The sequence below is a fragment of the Thermobia domestica genome, chromosome 15, assembly GCF_964235325.1.
Source record: "Thermobia domestica chromosome 15, izTheDome1.hap1.1, whole genome shotgun sequence".
In the NCBI taxonomy this organism is placed as follows: Eukaryota; Metazoa; Arthropoda; class Insecta; order Zygentoma; family Lepismatidae; genus Thermobia; species Thermobia domestica.
In genome coordinates, this window is record NC_137468.1 from 90,888,142 (window position 1) to 90,909,262 (window position 21,121).

The 21,121-nt window shown below is 37.0% G+C and overlaps 1 protein-coding gene across 2 annotated transcripts in view; it reads left to right on the forward strand.

Moving 5' to 3' along the window:
* LOC145671141 (cobalamin trafficking protein CblD) overlaps positions 1-21,121 on the forward strand; it is a 57,004-nt gene extending 35,883 nt beyond the window's left edge. For both annotated transcript variants that reach the window (XM_081739957.1, XM_081739958.1), the window contains exons 6-8: positions 12,542-12,678; positions 14,266-14,485; positions 20,810-21,121. In XM_081739957.1, coding sequence (XP_081596083.1) covers positions 12,542-12,678; positions 14,266-14,485; positions 20,810-20,883 — 431 coding nt within the window. In that variant the 3' untranslated portion in view covers positions 20,884-21,121. The remainder of the gene's footprint in view (positions 1-12,541; positions 12,679-14,265; positions 14,486-20,809) is intronic.

Below are 21,121 nucleotides of genomic sequence, written 5' to 3' on the forward strand. Positions count from 1 at the left end.
GAATATAATTATCTTGTAGTTTTAAGAAGTAGAAGAAATATGTAGTTTATGTTTTGGTATGTATGCGAAGCATGATCAAAGCAAAGAGCAGTACGTACGTAAATACGTTTACTGGGGAAATGAAATAGCTGTGAATCAAGGGAAGAGACGTTCCTTAGTGTGACCGGGGTTGAAAACAACCGAATCTGTAGAAATTTTCTCATTTTATCAGTTTCAATCAAAATCTCAGTTTGGATTTTTTTTTGTTGCAAAATTCTGTTTCAAGATTTTTTTTTAAATTCAGATAGGGCTTTTACAGACAACATTAAGATTTTCATTGTGCTCATTGCCAGCTCCACTCGTAGGTCGATGTCCTGTGTCTGTAGTCGTGGTTCACAACCTATTTTCGGATGGGATGTGGATGATGAACTGCAGGCTTGGATACCGGACTGTGAGTCGAGATGGAAGAGAGTTTGGAATCTTTATATTTCGGGCCAGATTTGAGTTCTATTTTCCGTAGATGATTGGCTTGGTGAGTGTATCAGTGACTGTTGATGACGAGCCCATACGGGCCCAGTAGGTTCGGTGTCACTAGTCAGTGATACATTCGACATAGCCTGTAATCTCAAGGAAAGGGAACATCATACAAAAACACAATATCAACTTTATTTATTATTTTTAAGTAAAAATGGCGACCCTTAGCCAGGATTTCTGTTGTTTCAATCCTACGCGAGCGCTAAGGAAAACAAACAATCACAGCAAAGTATTTGTAATGGGGATCATTATGACAATCGCCGCATTGAATGAATCATGGTCACTTCTGGATCTGTATGTGCGTGATGTTGTGGGAAACAAACTTAATGAAAGTAAAAATGTCTGTGGGTAGCAGATCGAGTAACGAATCTCGTCATCCGAACGAATATATATGCTGTAGTGACGAAATTGCAGGGTTCAGTGTATATTGTGACAGTTGCTTCAGATGGGTACATGCCCAATGTTATGGTTTGTCTGAGGAACAAGTTCAGGAATTAGACAAGAGTAGTGAGCCGTGGCTATGTAAGCCTTGCCTGGCGAAACAGGTGACAGTGTTGCCACTTCCGAAGTCATCGGAAACCGATAGTGAGGAAGGTGAACGTGTAACGCGGGGTAGCCCGAACGAATCTGACAAGGAGGAAGGAAGTCGAGGAAACGTAGCTTCCGGTTCAAATGTGCAATTAACTGACTTTGCAGCCATGATGGAACGATTTAGTCAAACTTTAACTTTAACGTTAAACGAAAAGTTTGAAAAAGTAGACAATAAATTCCAGGATATTAGTAATAATTTTCGGAATATGAATGAAACATTCGAAAAGGTAGACAGTAAATTCCAGGATATTAATAGTAACTTTCAGGCAATGAATCAGAAATTTGACAATGTCAAATTTGAATTGTTGCAAATGATTAATGAGAAGGTAACCCATGTAAACGAAGACGTAGAGGCTGTTAGGTCGGAAGTTCGCGATTTATATACCTCTGTTGGGAACTATCAGACTAAAATAGACGCGCGGGTAGATGCCGTTGAGGAAGGTCTCCGGTTATCGGTTGAGGCGCAGAATCGACGATATGATGACTTGACTAAGGAGTTTTCACATCTCGAACTAAGTGCCCAAAGGTCGTGTCAGGCACTTGAAGCCAAGATTCAGACGTTGGAAGAGAAACAAAACCAAAGAAAAGACAAACGGTGTGGACGTAAACGATCGCGAGACTTTGTTGTCGGTGATGGAATCGAGTCTGACGGGACCGAGTCAGACATCAAAGTGGATGTACCAGTCTCTTCAGTTGGGGAGACTCGTACTATTCCCACGGTGACTGTCTCTGTCTGTCAGCCGACCAGCATTCACGGCACGAACGTCTTTCCATTTGAATTATCCTCACATACGTTGAACTTAACCAAGTCGAATACATCCTGTGTTGAGACAATAGGTTGTCAGGCGTTGTCCGGGAGGTCGAATCCATTGTTAGTTTCACCTCAGGGGTTAGGACCTTCAGATACTAGGTGTCGGTGGAACCATGTGGTGTGCTCTAGTAATGTAGCAGACATGACTCCTTCGTGTGCTGGAGTTCAGGAGGGAATGTGTGGTCACGCGGTGGTATCGATGCCAGACAACTTAACTTCTGGACAAAATTACCAACACTATTCTATTTTCGGTCCAAATCACTCGGGTGCAAAGAGCCCCGTCGTTGGCCACAATTCTCCCGTGAACCCCAGTAGAAGCGAGGAAGGCTTTGGTAAGCGAACTCTAAATTTAAGACTTTCTGAATTAAATCATTTACCTACATTCTCTGGTGAATACGGTTTGGCTAGATCATTCTTAGAAAATTTAGAACAAACGTTTAAGGTGATTTCGGCATCAGAACAGGAACGTCTAACCTTGGTACCCTGTTGCTTAACAGCTGGGGCCAAGACGTGGTTTCAAACTGTGTGTCAAGACATCAATAGTTATGCAGACTTTGTGCGTCTATTTCGGGAACACTATTTTTCGGCAAGGATGGAAAGATTGCAAAAGAAGTTCATTCAAGGAATGAAGTATGATCGAGCGAAGTACAACCGATTGACGGATTTTGCATGGAAAATTGTAGCGGAATATTATGCGGTGGCACAGCACCCGGATGAAACCGAACTCATTGAGATCGTCTTGGACTGTTTACCAGCTGGTGATGCCAAGTTGTTGAGGGCTGTTGAGCCGAAAAATATTCAACACCTTATGGTTAAAATAGCCGAGATTGAGGGACATCCGGAGCCGAGCGAACCGGTCACTGACAAGAAGTTTAGACGCTTTCAGGTGCGTCAGGCAAAAGTCGTCAAAAAGGCCGAAAAGTCGGGAAAACAAACCACCAAGGATACTTCGTCTCAGACGGAGGAAGACGAAGGCAAGAGGAAGGAAGGAAATTCCAATGGCAAAGGAGGAGATGACCGATTTTCTGGAAACAGGGGTCGAAGAAGGAACTTTCAGTCTCGAAGACTTGGCCCAATCAAGGAAGACCGAATTGGGTAAGAGATAATCATGGAAATCGGAATGCTCCGTATGGGTACAACCAACGCTACCACCCAGCAGCGATGAGTTACGGGTATCCGCGGGGTACATCTCAGACATGCGCGCCAAACGCGATGAACTCAGCAGGAGCGCAAGCCTATCCGGGATACGCGCCGAATTTACTTCCTGGAGGGGGAGTGGCGGTTCCCACGTCCACTCCTTCCCCAGGAGTGAACATGGCGATGTCCACTGGATGGCCTCCGCAATATTCGACATTCGTACCTACGATGGCTCAGCCACCGGAAACGAACGGGAATAGTTTGGGAAATGCATACCGCAGCCCTCATTAGGGGAGAGTGTGGACTGCGATGTGGATTCCTCAACTCCCCAGAAAGAACAAGATCGGTTAGCGAGCAGTCAAAATTCCAATTTGGTAACAACCTCATTCGATTTTGATACAAACCCTCCAAATTCAAAATTTAATGTTTTGGCAGAGTCCGAAAATCGGGAAACAAAATTGGGCACGCTTCTGTTCTCGATTCGTTTCGTGATCGACGAGAAGGAGTGTGACTCCAGTGCGGAGAAAGGTATTCTTTTAACTTATCCTTCACCCACGTTAAGTTGTTCAGTTGGGAGTTTGACTTTAGTCTGTATCCTGGATTCTGGAGCGGATACGAATTTGTTGTCTGGAGACGTTTGGAGGAGGATCAAGGAAATTTATCCGTCAGCTAAACTTCGTCCAAAATCCAACATTTCATTACGAGGTTTCGCAGGAGACGAATCTTTTCAGGTCAAGGGTTTCCAGATTCTAAATTTTACGATTCAAGGTTACGTTTTCGAGGTTCCAGTATATGTGATTCAGAAATTAAAAACAGATTGTATTCTAGGTTTCCCCTTTTTCATTCGGTATCACGTTCTTCTAAATTGCAAATCGAAAGAAGTCTCTCTTGAGACTGATTCTGGACAGACCATCTCCATCAACATGGAACAGCAGCATTGTTGTCGAGTCACAGTTGCGGAAGTATCATCGGATAAAGAGGAAGACTTTATACCAACCAGCTATTACGAAAGAAGAAATTCAAAATTTTGTTTCTCGAAGAACTGATTTGGATTCAGATTCTAGGAATCGTTTATTTTCCTTGTTAATCAGGTTTCGTTGTCTTTTCACAGAGAATCCCAGAGTCGTGAAGGTTGAGCCGTATAGAATACAACTTTCAGACGACGTTCCCGTGGTAGGAAGGTTGTATCCTGTACCTGTTCACCTCCAGAAGGAATTTGAGCAAGTGCTGGACAAGTGGTTGAAACTTGGAATCATCATAGAAGGTCCTTCACCTTACAGATGCCCTGTACATATTGTGCGTAAGGCGTCTGGAGAGCTAAGGCCTGTGATTGATTTGCGTGGTATCAATGAGCGTGTGATTGCACCAAAGATTCAGGTCGAGCCGATCTCCGATCTAATCGCGCGAGTCAGTGGTGCAACCATTTTCACCTCGTTGGACTGTACGCAATCATATCACAGTGTCCCGATCCATCCAGACTCTTACAAATATGTCAGTTTCATTTACAAAGGTCGTCAATATCAAATGACACGTCTAACCATGGGTTTGAAATCATCTCCAGCAGTTTTCCAATCAATCATGCATACTTTTTTCGGCTTAGAACCTTTCAAAAATTTTCTCATTGTGTATCTTGATGACGTCCTTTGTTTTTCATCATCTATTGACGAACATTTTCGACATCTGGAAAAGGTCTTTGAAACTCTTCGTTCGGCAAATCTTTCGCTCAATTTTCAAAAGTGTAATTTTCTTCAATTACAAATTCCTTTTCTTGGACACATTATTTCAGGATCATCAGTCAAAGTTAATCCAAAGAGTAACGAGGCCATCCGTCACTTTCCTCTGCCGCGGACTAAGAAAGCTTTACGAAGATTTCTTGGTCTCGTGGGATGGCGAAAGCGACATTTTCCTGACTTTGCGGGGTTAACAGCTCCATTTTACGATCTTCTGAAAAAGGATCGAAAGATTGAATACTCTCCGGAGTTACTGGAAAAATTTGATCAGTTGAGAGAACTTTTAAGTAGTCCTCCCGCACTTGCGCAACCGGATTTCAATCTTGACTTTCATTTGTTCAGCGATGCCTCTGCGGAGTCATTGGCCGGCTATGTGGCACAATATCCCCCGGGACAGGATGATCCGGAGGTTATTGCGTATGCGAGTCGGCGAATAAAACCGCACGAGGCCTCGTTGTCAGTGTTCCAGTTGGAATTAGCTGCAGTTCTTTTCCTCTGTGAAAAATTTTCATACTTCATATTAGGTCGACGGACTACGGTCCACTGTGACAATGCAGCAGTCACATATGCTTTCAGTTTGAAAAACCTAGATGCTCGAACTACTCGTCTTCTGCTCAAACTGCAACGTTTTGATCTTCAGTTCATTCACATCAAAGGCTCGGACAATGAAATCGCTGACCTATTGAGTCGCTATCCTCCAGAAATTCCTCAGGCAGAAGAGGATCATTTTGTAAATTTCTTGACCGCGGAGGACACCGACTTCTTGAATGTCACGGAACTGAGGCGAGAACAGCGGAAAGATCCGTATTGTAGAAAATTACATACCATTTGGCAGGGTTGTCAAAGCAATATTAGGGTACGTGTGGAGAATAATTTGGTTTACGTCAGAAATTCTCAAAATTCTGTTTGGTTGCTGGTCATTCCTTCCAGCTCAGTGAAAAATATTGTCTCGGCAATCCACAACAAAGGCCATTTTGGAGTGAAGCGATGTTTGTCGTTCGCTAAGGCCATGTTCCACTGGAGAGGTATGCGTGAGACTTTTACAAAGTATATTCAAGAGTGCCTTCTTTGTGCACGAACCAAGTACTCCTACAGGGTGATTAGAAAGGAGCCCTGTCATGTTGAGGCGTCTTCTTCCTTTGAGAAGCAATGCCTCGACCTGGTCGGGCCTCTTCCTAAGAGCCAGGGATATAAATATATCTTGTCCATCCTGGACGTCTACAGTCGTTTTGTGTGTTTCTTCCCTCTTCGGACGGCACACACAAGAGAGATTGTGGCGGTCCTTGAAAAGAGATATTATTATCAGCTACCATACCCGAAGTATTTGGTGAGTGACCAAGGTCCGCAGTTCTTATCGGGCGTCTGGAAAGAGTTTTGTCAAAAACACCGGATAAAACATATACTTACCACGCCATACCATCCGGCTTTACATGGCATTATCGAACGCAGACATCGTGACCTTCATCGCATTCTCCGCCTATATTGCAGTGACAACCAGTCCAAATGGAGTAATTTTCTAAAAGCCGCCCAAGATTTGTGCAATCACTCTTGGTGTGATGCTCTCAGATGTACTTCAGCAGAGCGTTTCTTATCGTATTCAGCATCCAAGAGCTTCAAAGAAAACTTCATTTGGCCCAAAGAGACGTTGCAAGTAAAGGAAGGAAAGAAAGCTGCGGAATCAACAAGACATCGTCACAGAAGGTTCTTTGGTGATGGTGAAAACTCACCATGTGTCGTCGATACCAAAAAAGGTATTCGCTAAATTTATGCATACCTACGTTGGACCTTACAAAGTGGTATCTTTAACTCGAAATTCAGCGAGATTGCAAACTCTGAAGGGAGAAAACATAGGAGTTCAGAGTTTTGACAATCTGAAATTGTTTCGTTGTTCCGAAGAGAAAAGAAAGGAATTATTAGAAGGATAAAAAAAAGAAGAAAAAAAACTTAGTTTATAGGTTGTTAGGTTAGGATATTATATTATATAGGGTGTAAGTATAATTGTGACTAGAATCGAGAATTTAAAAAAAAAAATGTTTTGTCTTGTATAATCTCCAAAATTTTTTGTAGTAACAGAAAAAAAAAACAACTTAAGAAGAACTCATAAGTTCAGATTTTTTTTTTTTTCTCCGAAGCTCCCGGAGGATGTTACCTTATGCTCGGCATAACGTAACATGGCCCGGTGCTTTTGAGCACCTTGTATATTGGAAGGGAAATTTTAATATTATTTAGAATGTTAGAAAAACTGTTTTATTTTATAGTAGGAAAACCGTAGGTCGCAAATTTTGTGTAATTTCAGTAAAGTAAATCGTTTCAACGAATATTACATGAAGATTACATGATTAGTAATTATATTTTGTATATTTTACGTATTTATCCAAGAATATAACATTATTTTAGAAAATAAGTGTATATTCCAGCTTTTTCAATGATTTTCAGTTTATTTTTATACATATTTCGGCATAGGGAATCTTCACAAGAAAACTAAAATTTTAATTTCGTAAATTTTCTTCAAAATTCCAAATTAAGAAAGTCAGCCATAATTTCTTCTTGGTGCATCTCATTGTTTTCGAAGTAAATTATTTGATTGGATAATCCACAATCACAGCTGCGGCTGAGATTTCGGTTTTCTTTGATCTTCGCACAGAAGCCTATCATCCGATAGTTACGTCACGATTATCTTCCAATTAGGGATCATCTTCATGTAATTCTTTGTCTTACATCGTCAGCCATTTCAGGAGACAGGCGTATAGTGTTCGTCGTCTGTAGAAATTGTGGAATAATTCGTCTTTATTTTAAAACTGTGATAAATTCTTCGTTTTGGCTAGTATCAGAAGTTGTCAGCAGAGATAAACGTGCTGTGTTTGGTGTTTTAACAAAATTATTAAACAAGTAATATTCTAAACTGTGAAGTGATTTTCGTCTTGTATAAGGGATACTAGTATGGAATGTGCTTATTGTTACGGAATGAGCTCATTGGCAAATTTTACGTTCTCGGTCAGCGAGAGAACGTAGGAGAAGCTGGAGGAGACGGTGACAGAGAGTAAATATTGAGTCGGTGTGCAAGCATCGGAGAAGAAGAAGTTGAGTGACGCTCAATGGCTTTTTAGATCGGTGCTACAGTTGTTAGTATCTGAAAACTTTTTTGAAACCACAAGTTAAGAATCTCCAAGGAGATTCTAGTGGCATAATTCATCAGAAAACCTTTTTTTTTATATATATCCGCTTAGTCGCTGTCAAAGGAATGGACTCACGTAAGTAGGAACCAGTGGAAGTGAAATTCAATCCAGGTATTGGAATCTTCAAAATTCCTTGTCTCGATAGAACAAATATGTGTGATTATATTTTCTGGTGCATGTGTGAAATTCATAACATGATGTGTTAAGTGCATAAAGTTTCCCTCAACGCCGCACACATGCAGATTTGGTCAATGTGACATCGTGTTTTCATTCAATGGGGGGGAAAAGAAAGCTAGATTATCTCAGCACTGAGCGATTGTCGTAACCACAAGAAAATGTGTGTACCACACACACATTTTCCCCCAGTGAAGAAAAGATGTTTAGATTCCCTGAAATCTTGAAATTATTCATTTCCGGTAACACTGCTCGAAATTAAATCTTATTTTATTTTGGTATGTTTTCTTTGGTTTTAAACAAAATGATTCTAAACGTTGATTTTTGGAAGTAAGTGTCAGATTCACGGCTACAGTTAAGTGCAAGGGTACATGAAGTTTGCGTACCGGTAACAGAAAACCTTCGTTAATAGGCTAAACCTGCGTAATATGCTATTCTGATACCCATCAAGTTTTAGAAATTTCAGTTTTTTTTTTAATAATTACTAGTAGATACTTTATTCCTTCTTTATTAAGAAACTTAGAATTTCAGAGCGACACTAATGCAAGTAACCACTGCGTCTTTGGTCTGAATGTGGTAGCGAAACAAATATAAATGTAAAATAAGGATGGTGCTTCGTGAAATATATGTGTGACTTTTTTTTCATTTTGTTTAGGTTAAGTTAGTGTAGTTAGAATAGGGATTTAGGTTTAAGTTATGGCAATATGTTGTGTGAGTGTTTACCTGTGCTAGATTGTCCAGTGGGTCCGAGCTGTAAGAGAGGTAGCGAAGAGCGTAAATCCTCTATGCCGGCCACAATCTTAATGCACAGCGGATCCTAAGCACCAAAGAATAGATAAAGAAAAGTGAAAGTAGCTAACCACAACCTTGTGCAGTGACGTATTATTTTCAATAGTGTAATGTATTTATATTGTGTCTTTTCATTTGTTTTGTGTGTCGATTCAATGTGAATGTTTTGAAAGTCAAGAATATTACAGGAAGAATATTAAATGAATATGAATATTTTAGGAATATCTGTGAAAAGTAAATAATGTTTTGGCTCTGAAAGTTATAGAAATCGATCATATTAGTTTTCTTAGATGGGTATGTCAGTCAAGTGTAAAGATTTTCTGTTATCAAATATTTTGTCCAACACTACTTTCATGAATATTTTCGAATAAAATTTACTAGCCGTGAAAACATCTTTCTTTTCGAATACAGAATATAATTATCTTGTAGTTTTAAGAAGTAGAAGAAATATGTAGTTTATGTTTTGGTATGTATGCGAAGCATGATCAAAGCAAAGAGCAGTACGTACGTAAATACGTTTACTGGGGAAATGAAATAGCTGTGAATCAAGGGAAGAGACGTTCCTTAGTGTGACCGGGGTTGAAAACAACCGAATCTGTAGAAATTTTCTCATTTTATCAGTTTCAATCAAAATCTCAGTTTGGATTTTTTTTTGTTGCAAAATTCTGTTTCAAGATTTTTTTTTAAATTCAGATAGGGCTTTTACAGACAACATTAAGATCTTCATTGTGCTCATTGCCAGCTCCACTCGTAGGTCGATGTCCTGTGTCTGTAGTCGTGGTTCACAACCTATTTTCGGATGGGATGTGGATGATGAACTGCAGGCTTGGATACCGGACTGTGAGTCGAGATGGAAGAGAGTTTGGAATCTTTATATTTCGGGCCAGATTTGAGTTCTATTTTCCGTAGATGATTGGCTTGGTGAGTGTATCAGTGACTGTTGATGACGAGCCCATACGGGCCCAGTAGGTTTGGTGTCACTAGTCAGTGATACATTCGACATAGCCTGTAATCTCAAGGAAAGGGAACATCATACAAAAACACAATATCAACTTTATTTATTATTTATTATTTTTAAGTAAAAAGCCTTTATCAGAATGGTAAATGTGGGATTGAATCCCGAACTTTTCGATAGAAGCATAAAAGCTAAACACCCACTAATGTTTGTTGTGCAGTTGTGCTTGAATTAAATGTATTCTGTAGTGTTTTTTAAAGGGAGAATTCCTCTTGTTAAAATTCAGAAATCTTCAAGACTGGGTAAACTGTGATGGTGGTTTTATATTCTAGAGCCCTAGAAACCACACACTAGATGAACAGTCTATTACTCATATGATCTGTGAACAGAAAATTTGGGATTTTACTAATTTTGCAGGTCCGAAACACCTGATAGGTGCTAACAGATTATTACGTGTGTGATAAATGAATGGAAAATTCAGGAAAGTACCGATTTTTAGCAATCCCGAAGCAATGTAAGTTGACTTTCTAGCAGTCATTTGTCAATCCTGTTAACCCAGATGACACGTTGTGCATCAGAAGCTTATATACATTGATTGATCCTTTAACATTCATAGTGTAAATATGTTAAGAATTAAAAATGTTTCAAATATCTTTTCGAAATTCATGGTTTATTTTCGATGTTGTATGTTATTATCTGCTTCAACTACTAATTAAATGAGTTTTTGTGTTGTCAAACGAAACAAAGTCTGTTTTATCAATTTAAAGCAAAATTTTGAAAGAAAAAAAAAATACCAAGCAAAAACGCGAAACAGAATTTTTTTTTTCAAAAAAGACTGTGTTTTTCCGAGTCCTTGCATCTCTACTTACTACAACTTTTCATAGTACTCTCTATAATTTGTCCGAAAAACATTTTTTAAACTGCCTACCACATCTGTACGAAAGGGAAAAAATTCCGTGTAATTTGCTGTGTATTTCCGATTACTAGAAAAAATTTGTTTTTGATATTTTCTTTATCTGTAGGAATAGAGAGAGATTACAGCAAAATATAAACTGTACATTAGATAGAAGAGAGATCTGAATTCAATATTTTTCTTTCTGAATGTATGAGTGTCGGCATATTGGTTTTGTAAATTTTCGAAGATGCGAAGCTAAAGTACACTAATCATGTTTTTTTCTAACGTTTTAGTGTTTGATAAAACATGTTTCGTTTTTTTAGTTTTCCATTTCGTAAGAAAGTCTGAATTTGTAGGCTCAGTTTCAAATCGCTCATTTATGGTACGAAGAGTCCAAGATGTAATGGTCAACATCGTGTCGGTGAGTTCTCTTGCTTCCTGAACACCCATTTTGCAAGTTCTTTTATAGTCATTCACTTTCATTACCCATCAGTCTCCTTAAGCCTAAAGAGCCTAATCACCATATGCAGGGAAAATCGTACTCAATGAATGAGTTAAGCATGACGTATTTCTACTACTTCTTACGGCATCATTTGTTTACAATGGATTCCAAAGCCATGAGCTACATATATATGGAACTAACTGGTTATATTTTGTGTTGACCGATTAATATTATAATGAAAAAGAGAATTGAACATTTTTTTAAATTTCTGAAAGAAAGTGATTTAAAAAACAGACGGATCAAAGATGTAGAAGGTAAGGAACCATACATACAGGGAAATAAAGTGAAACACACACTGGCTTCTGCTTTGTTTACCTGGCAGACATTTTGTTTGAAAATGTGACCTTTGGAACAGCACTTAGGTTGATAGCAGATGTGGCACATAATAATAATAATAATAATAATAATAATAATAATAATAATAATAATAATAGAGAAAGTTAGTAGTATTAGGCGTAGTGGTTACAAATAAGAAGTAAGTCAACGTGGAAATAAATAAATAACTGTGAGAAATATATCGCGTCTTTAGAGCGCAAAGGTTCTAAGTTAATTTTTTTTCGAAATTGAGTTTTTTATACTTAAAGATGGCCCATGATGTGCTCTTTCATATGGCAGCAAAAAAGCGTACGAAATCGTTATTATTTACAAAAAATAATGAATGAAATATTGTCCTATGCCATATGCCCTCCTATGTCCATTATTTTTGCTGTCCTGTAAAATTTCTAAAATTGGACATAGAACGTTTGCGCTCTAAGGACGCGATATGTTTCTACTTCGTATATTTTATCGTTGTGACTGATATGGAAGTCATTGAAAGCAAGAGTGATTAGGAGTCCGCCAGATAGTATGAATGTGAATTTGGGTCACTGATGCCGAGAGGAGAACTGGTACTGAAGCTTCTCACAGACAGAGTTTTAAGCAAGACATTTGATGCAAAAACAAATTAACAGTGTATAAATGGATAAAGTTAAACAAGTAGCATTTGGGAAGCCGGTGGGAAGAGATCTCTGGATAAATCAAGAAGATAGGAGGATAGTATAAAGCATGGTTGTTAGGAGGTGGTTATAATCCAAACCAAATTGCTCGGGACAGAATAAATCAAATAGAGACGTGTTGCTTCTCAGATTAGGTTAGTTATGGTAGTTACGGTTATATTAATATTTTGTTATTTAACAGTATACTTCGGTATAAGTGCATCGTGTTTAAGGCCAAAAAGTTGTAAGTTGGGTAGGAGAAAAGTGAATCAATATTCTTTTTCCTTTGTTTAGACATCCAGCTAGTTTTCCCTGACTTGACTTTGGTCAGGGAGCATCTGACAGTGGTGACGTTGACCCAGAAAACTGAAAATGATATGACGAGCTGGAGTGAAGAAGTCGAAGCTGAAAGGGAAAAGTTAACTGATTACGTAAGTGTCTTATAGCTAATCATTAGAGGGAAGCTTCGAGACAGACGGTACGATGTCATTTGAAATTACGAAAATTTACTTCTGTTTCTTTGGTTACTCTGATTGCCTTTTATTTTATTACTCCGTGCCAATTATTTTAGCATTTGTGATTTGTAAGTCAAAGTTGAATGGAACTTTAGTATTTGTTACTGCAGTGCTGTTGGATTTTCAATGTTACAATTGAAAATAGCCTTAATTCTGTATTTTAAACATACACAAATTCCGTTAGTTATCTAAACCGTGTTTGCTTCTATTTATAACCATATATCATATATTAATAGAAATGCAGAAAACCTGTTCTAGTAAAACAGACCAGGGCGTGATTTATGTCCTTAATTTACCATTTAATAGTGAATATAATAGTGGCTAAAATTGGAGATCTTAGAAGGCGGATGAATTATCGAAAGAACTAGAAGAACCAACAAATATAATTATAAAGAAATCCTGAGAGAAACGTGCGGAAGAACTTGTAAGAAACAGAGCACGTCGTGAATGAGTGTACCAATCTCGACAAAGCTGTATTTAATAATAATTAAAAACACGATAATTCATTCTCCTGAAAAATTAAATCAATTTTCAGTGCGGATTAATCTGTTCACATTATAAACACAATGTGAGTAACGCAGAAATTCTGTACAGCGAGCAGAAAAAAAAGATGATAGGATTTCCATATAATATCCGGTGTTGAGTTGTTCTCGGTAATGAAATTGTTTTGCATCCATAAAGATTTAAAATAGGAGATAAAGAAACATCAGTATTATTTGTTTTTTTAAAAAAAAGCAAAAGAGTAAGAAATAAGGCAAAATAATATAATAATAAAGTGAAGTCATGGAAGAAAAGTACAAAGAAAATGCACAGAAAACGTATTTTGCTGAAAAAGAGATGTTAAAACATCAAATCAATCAATCTCGCAGAAAATTATTTTTGAAATACGTAACTTCATCACAGTTATGATCTTTAGGCTAAGATACACCGATAAATACATTATTACCTTTCCTCACTGGCAGATTAGTGTAGAAACTTCCATATATTATGATTTTCCGCTACCTCTTAATTTTGACATAAATAAATACTAACATGTATTTTTAAAATTTTTTTCCGTTATGTTTTTTTACAGTTTTTGTCACGTTCCTAATAAGCACAAACCAGTGAAAATTAAGTACGAGTAATTGATGGAATAATAAAGTGGGTTAAAATGACGGAACATCTGGGGGGGGGGGGAATGTATCTTGTTTATAATCACTCACATTGTTCGAAAGACCATTGATACTAGATTGGATTAATTACAGAAGTTAACCTCTCTTTGATCTAGTACTGAAAGTGAGATCCGAACCGCTATTGGGGGTTATCTAAGGTTTGTGCCCTCACGAGGATCAAACCCGGGACTACGCACGTTAGTCACTTCACAATGAAGGGACTCTTAACAAAATTCGTAAATAGCGTTGTTCTTCGGCCACAAGGTCTAGTTGAAATTATGATAATGCTTTTAGTGTCTGTAATAAGCTGCTTTTGAAACAAAAAGTTGAAGAAAATATGATTTCATTGCAGTTTGTGCTTGCTGCCCAGGAAATCTGTGGAAAATTGAAGAATGAAGGTTATTGGGCAGATTTTATTGATCCTTCTTCCGGAAGACCTTTTTACAGCGGTTACACTAATACAACACTACAAGAAACTGATGAAGGTTTTCGATATTTAGGATTCCAGATTATGGATTTAGGATGCTGTAAGGTCATCAGTCATCGCTTATGGGGATCCCATGCATTTGTAGGTGAGTATCGTACTGGCATTGTAACAGAATGAACACATTTTTCATGGATATTTATCACTTCTGACCATAATTGCTATACAATAAATTAGTCTAATATATTTTTTGTAGTTGCTGCAGATTGCCAAATCAGAAAATTGTTGTTATGCAAAAGTATTGTTTTTCCCCGGATATTTTCCCTTAGATGAAAAAAAGGTTGGGGGGGAATACGAGACGAGTGCGTAGAAACATATTGTTTTCTCTGATACTGTGTATTACATTGCATTGAAAGTTAGACCATTTCTTATCGATACTACCAATCGGAATAAGGGTACCAGATTGCGGGAAAAAATAAATAAATGCCTAATTTCCCCAGACATTCTCTATCTTTCCTGGCCAGTATGCTGTTTCGTGTTGAGATATTTATATAATTTGAAAGCCTATTTGATTACGAAGAGAACAAGATATAAATTCTCTTAATTGATTTACAACACGTGGAACTTTCTATTGTAAAAGTGACATAAAAGTAGCTTTACGGAGCAGAAAAGGTGGGTATAATTATAAATTATCTTCGTATAGAGGGAGATAGTTTCAGATAAATAAATAAAAAACTTGTACACTAAATTACTTCTATAATTTCATAGTTATCATGGTTTGAGTTATTTTATTGAATCAACTACTTGTCTGAAACTTTTATAATTTCACAGAACAGTAGTTATTCTTACACAAAACGTTGTGAATATAAATTGAGAGGGTGGTGAAGGGGTTAAGAATAACAAGAATAACGAAGTATTCTCAAATAAAGGAAGAAAATGTTAGAAACTATAGAATGTTATTCTAGAATAGTTCAGTGATTCGTGATAAAATAGTTGAGGATCTCAAATGATAAGACTTGTTAAGAAGTTATTGCTGAGGCACGTTACTTACTAGAAGGTTGTATGAAGATCTTGATCAAGAGATAAATGAAACTTCATCGTGAAATTATACCTGTAGCAATTCTCTAGCCTATTTACCATTCTCGAAAGAGCAAAAAGCGCTTTAAAATATGATATAATGAACGAGTGTTTTTAAACTGTTCTTAATCATTGCAAGGTACCATTAAGAATGCTTATGAGTTCAGTCCTCACTTTCCATTTTTCAAAATATTGCGAAAACAAAGACTAATTTTAAAATCCTCTGCGTATTTATTTAGTCATTAAGGCATAGTATTTAGTGAAACAGTTTGTATGTTTCTTATATGAATGAATAATTTTCAGATTTATTGTGATAACATAAGGCTTGTTAAAGTCAAATCCTGTTGTTATCGAGCTGAAGTTTTCATATTTCTTGCAACAATTCTATCGTTTTGTGGAAAAGATTAATTGTCAAAGTACAGCAGGAAAGGTTACATGTTATCTATATAAGTTTGAGTCACATGGAAAATTTCAAAATTCACGTTATTTCCTTAGTAATGTTTAAATATTGAGGTAGTTAGGGATCTCTCGCCTGTCAGATATCAATTAACAGATTAATAATTTCCTATTTCAACAAATAAGACTTTATTTTACATGAATTAAAGATTAAAAATACAACTTCAGATTATGCTCTCTCGCAGGAGACCATTCGTCCAGCTTGGAGCCTTATATAAATGACAGCGAGTTATTACAAATACAACTTACGTTATGAATGCTGAGAGATCCTCTTGGACCTCTCCCTTACCTTTTTATATTGTATAAATTTCGTCAGCCAGAGCCTGAGGTTCTCCATAACAGCCTTGTTTGTTCTCTTAATTACTTCTTGCGCTACGTGACTGCCGGAGAACCTCATTAGTCCACGATGACTGTTTATTCAAAATTCTTTTGTAATTTAACTTAAAAACACATACATTTTTTAATCACTAGAAAACAATGTTAAAAATTTTTTTTGATATATTTCTTTTTGAAAACTGTTGAGCTAACTTTTTTTTTTCACTCATGTCATAGTTTCATTACAGTAAGATTGTTAAACATGGCCTCCCACTACCAATTAATGTGCGTTTGATCTAGTGAGAATAAAACACTTGGAAGATAATGTTCACATATGAAAAACTATTATGGTGCGTGGGCATATCGCACTGTTCTCCGTAGAATCCTTGTACAACGATAATCCGAGTGTAGAGCAATAGTGGAAGAGCAGGAGCATCATATAGATGACAGCAGGTGATGTGTACTTGGATCTTTTCCGGCCAGAATGATTGAAAAATAACTTATTATACGGAACAGTCTTCCATATTTCGGAGCACCGAGACACTTCGATTCATTGAAAGAAGTTATAGATATATGTCGACAGGAATTTCCATTCTGAAGATCAGTTGAGACATAATCTCGACAATAATACTTTGTATGTTATTGCTTACTTATACTTGTTTAATATGAATGTATGTAGGCATGCATGTATATGTAGTTTTGAGAAGCTTTTACATTTTTTTTCTAGAGAATTTTGAACTGTCAACCAGACAGCATACTTCCGCCGTAATATTCCGTGTCATAATTAGGAACGTACAATTTGATTACAGTATTTGGCAGAGGATAGAAAATTCATAATCGCTGAAATATTCTACTAAGGAAGAAAACTGTACAGTGGTCAATTCTTTCAGACCTTATAAAGGAAAGTACACATTTTACACAGCGGTTGAATCAACGTACGATTTCTGAATAGTAACAGAACAACCCATACCACTGAAAGAATTAATAGTATTAAGTTGGTGAGATCAAAATCTGTGATTTTATGTCTGGTGGGCAACTACCCTCTGTAACCCAATCAATGGATGCTTGGGATATCACATATGACGTCACAAACTTCGTACATGTTTAAAAAAAATAGACAGGGTGCTCAGTTAGTCAGGAGGTAGTGTGTTTAATAGGATCGTGTGAAAGTGCGCCATGGAGAATACAACTGCAAGTTTTTTTTCTTTCTTCAATCTGGTAGATTCTACACATTAGCCACGAAAAATATTAGCAGTCCATTTATGCCTATGGACGCACCGTATGCCATTAGTTTGTGAAATTGGGCACTTCATCAATAAAGAAGGAAAATTTGGATATATTTAGAAATAACACATTTTTTTCTCCTAACGTTAGAAATTGAATTTTTCCGGAACACTGAACACGTATTTTATTATTTTTATGTAGGAGTTTATATACCGAATTTCATATCTCCAAATTAAGCGAGTCCCTAAATTTCATACTTCGTTAATAAAAGGAAAATTTAAATAATACAAAAATTGTTCCAGTTTCCCCATAGGGGCGGAATTCCAGAAAACGCTAAAACATGTATTCTCTCTCTCTATTTATTTATTTATTTATTTAAGAGTTCATGCATTGAGTTTCACATCTCCAACTAAAGCGAATCCTACATATAAGTAAAAGGCACTTTGTGTATATAAGTAAATGGAAATTTTAACCCCTATTTTCCCCTTAGGACCGGACCGGAACTTTCATTATTTTTAATTAAAAGAGTATATACCGAATTTCAGATCTCCAACTTAATGAGTCCTTATATTCGGTCCTCTTTGATTTAAAAAAGGACATTTGGGTACTGTAGAAATGTGTGTGTTTCTCCTTTCAGGAGCAGGATTTTCAAGAATGTTGAAACACGTATTTGCTTATTTTTAATGAAGAGTTTATATTCCGAGTTTCGTCTTTGTACTTTCAGGGAGTCATGAGATATATCTCCTTACTTTTCCCGTGCTTTCATGATAAAAGGAATATTCTGTCTAAATTACACGTTTCTACGTATAATATGGCCTGAGCAATGATGAATCACTTACTTCTACTTTTTTATATAATAGTATATACAGGGTGTTTCAGATAAAACGTCCAGTTCTTATAAATCCGAAACGGCTGAGAATAAAAAGATGAAACAAAAACTGAGATAGGAAAATGTCATAGGGCGCATCACATGGTGTTGTTGTGGTGACCCCCAGGGTACTCCTTCAAGGGGTCCCAGGGGCCAACTTCAAATTTTCAAATAGGAACATGTATTGAATCATACCTCATTCAATAGTACTTGAAAAACGAAACAACTTTTGTAGGAAACAATTTTCAATTTGGGCCACCGTTTTTAAATGGCCTATTTCGAATTCCAGAAACTGTGGATGTCGGTTCTTATTAGCGTAAAGGAAGCCACGCATACACAATCCAAAAGTACATATTTCATCAATTGTCAATAGTTGCAGAGGGTATTCCCTACAGGATGTAATTCTCAAATATGCTCTCAATAGTTTTCAGATATACCCTGATTTGAAGCAGGGTCCAAAGTAGGCAGGAAGTAAGCCTTGACAAAAACGGACATCCAATGCTTCGAAAGTAAGGTGGAAGTGTTAGGAACTGGCAGCTGCATGTTTTTTGTGTGTGTGTGTTTGTGTTCGGTATAACGTTTGATAATGTTTTTTTTTTTTTTTTTTTTTTTTTTTTTTTTTTTTTTTTTTTTTTTTTTTTTTTTTTTTTGGCGGTATATGTCACATTTTCTTCATTTATAAGCGTGAAAGAAAACATCGCAGCATGCGTTTTCCCGAGTGCAAGAGACCGTGCTGCTGACGATCCTTAACACTTCCGACGTCGCGCCAAAGGATTTCGTGTTCACTGCTACCAAGGCTTATCGTTTGCCTACTTTGGACCAATCAAAGTCAGAGTATATATCTCAAAATTCGGTTGATAGCATGTCTGGGAATTTTACCTTGCATGGAATACTCTGTACACCCTTTGAACATTAATGAAATATGCATTTTTGGATTGCGTATGCGTGACTTCCTTTAAAGACCACCTTCCACAGTCTCTCGAATTCAAAATAAGGCCTCTTGACATTTGGCTTTTTGCGATTTTGGACAGCCCTAGCTCTGAAACTATGCACTTTTCGCCATAGGTCCACATGAACTTTTTGTCTTATTTTGATATGAGGAATCACCTCTTACAGTTTGTCGGTATAGTTCATTAACACCTTGTATATATATCATCAAACGTTATTTCGCGCGCGCGCGCACACACACACACACACACACACACACAGAGAGAGAGAGAGAGAGAGACGGAGCTGCCAGTTTCTAACACTTCCCTCTTCCCTCCAAAGCATTGGATGTCCATTGTTGTCAAGGCTTACCACCTGCCTACTTTGGACCCTCCTTGAAATCAGGGTATATCTGAAAACTGTTTAGAGCATATCTGAGAATTACCCTCCTGTAGGGAATACCCTCTACAACTATTGACAATTGATGAAATATGCACTTTTGGATTGTGTATGCGTGGCTTCCTTTACGCTAAGAACCACCATCCAGTTTCTGGAATTGGAAATAGGGCCTATTGAAATTTAGCATTTTCGTGATTTTGGACAGCCCTAGCTCTGAAACTGCACTTTTTGGCATAGGTCCATATGAACTTTTTCTCTTATTTTGATGTGAAGAATCACCTCTTACAGTTTGTCGGTATAGTTCATTAACACCCTATATATAACGTGAGTTTTTAACATTATAGAAATAATTTTAATTATATATTACTATGAAATACGAACTAATGAACAGGTACGTTAGGAATAAGTATCTATAGTAGTTTTTGCTTTAAAATATACTTATTTCCTGTAAAATAATTTATCAATGAAACATGGTAGTCAATATAAGCAGGTTTCGTTGTATGTACCTTTTCCTTGTCAACATTGAAGTGTTTGTAATAATAGCAGTAAGAAAAAATATTTAAAAGGTGGAAATCGAAATAGCTAACGTAGTATGGTAAACTATTTGAAATATCTCTTATATGCTTTCCTTCGTTGAGAACTAGTGAAGATAACCATCTTCTTTCCATCTGTATTTGTTAGTCTGGATTCTTGCAATGAACATTTCAAATCCATAGGATTGCTATTGTTTTAAACTTCATTTAGGGCACAACCAGAAAACTTCACTTTGAACCCTTACGAATATAAGACTCGGAATGGAGAAAGCAGGACTGATTATTTTCGAAGGTGCAAAGAAACATACTGGGCTTATTCGCTATGAATACTTCGTGTGTTATACCATATTATGATGTATAAAAGGGACCGCAGTGGTTCAGTGGTAGAATGTTCACCTCTGGTGCATGGGATCCCGGGTTCAAACCATGCTCCCATCAAGTTAACTTTGTGATGGACAAACTGAGGTGGTTTCGTCGGGCTTCTCCCGTTTCCTCCCACTTTCTTCATTTCCACCATTTCATTCATTTGTCATCATCACCGTCTTCTTTAGCCTAGCCGGCATAACGTGGGACGTAAAACTCAAAGATGATGTATGATAAATAAATTTTAAAGTATTCATAAAACTATGACAACATAACGTAATTGACGCTCTAATATTATTTCTTTCTGCAGGTACTTTGTTTACGAATGCTCCATCTACTGATGAGACATTGCGTGAAATTCTCAACCGACATGAACTGAAGTGATGTATCTGAAGTTTAGCAAAACGATATTAAGTATTGAATATTTTGTGTGATAGAGCACCTTAAGATAAAGTTCTTTAGAACTTTTCTCGTGCTGGAGGTTTCTTGGTTTCTGTGTGTTGTGAGGTAATAGACCAAAAATTGTAAATTATTTCGTCGTACTGTTCAATTGAAACTTATTTTCCGTTGTGTAATATACGTCTGCAGTATATAAAGAAAATAAAGATTATTTTTACAACAA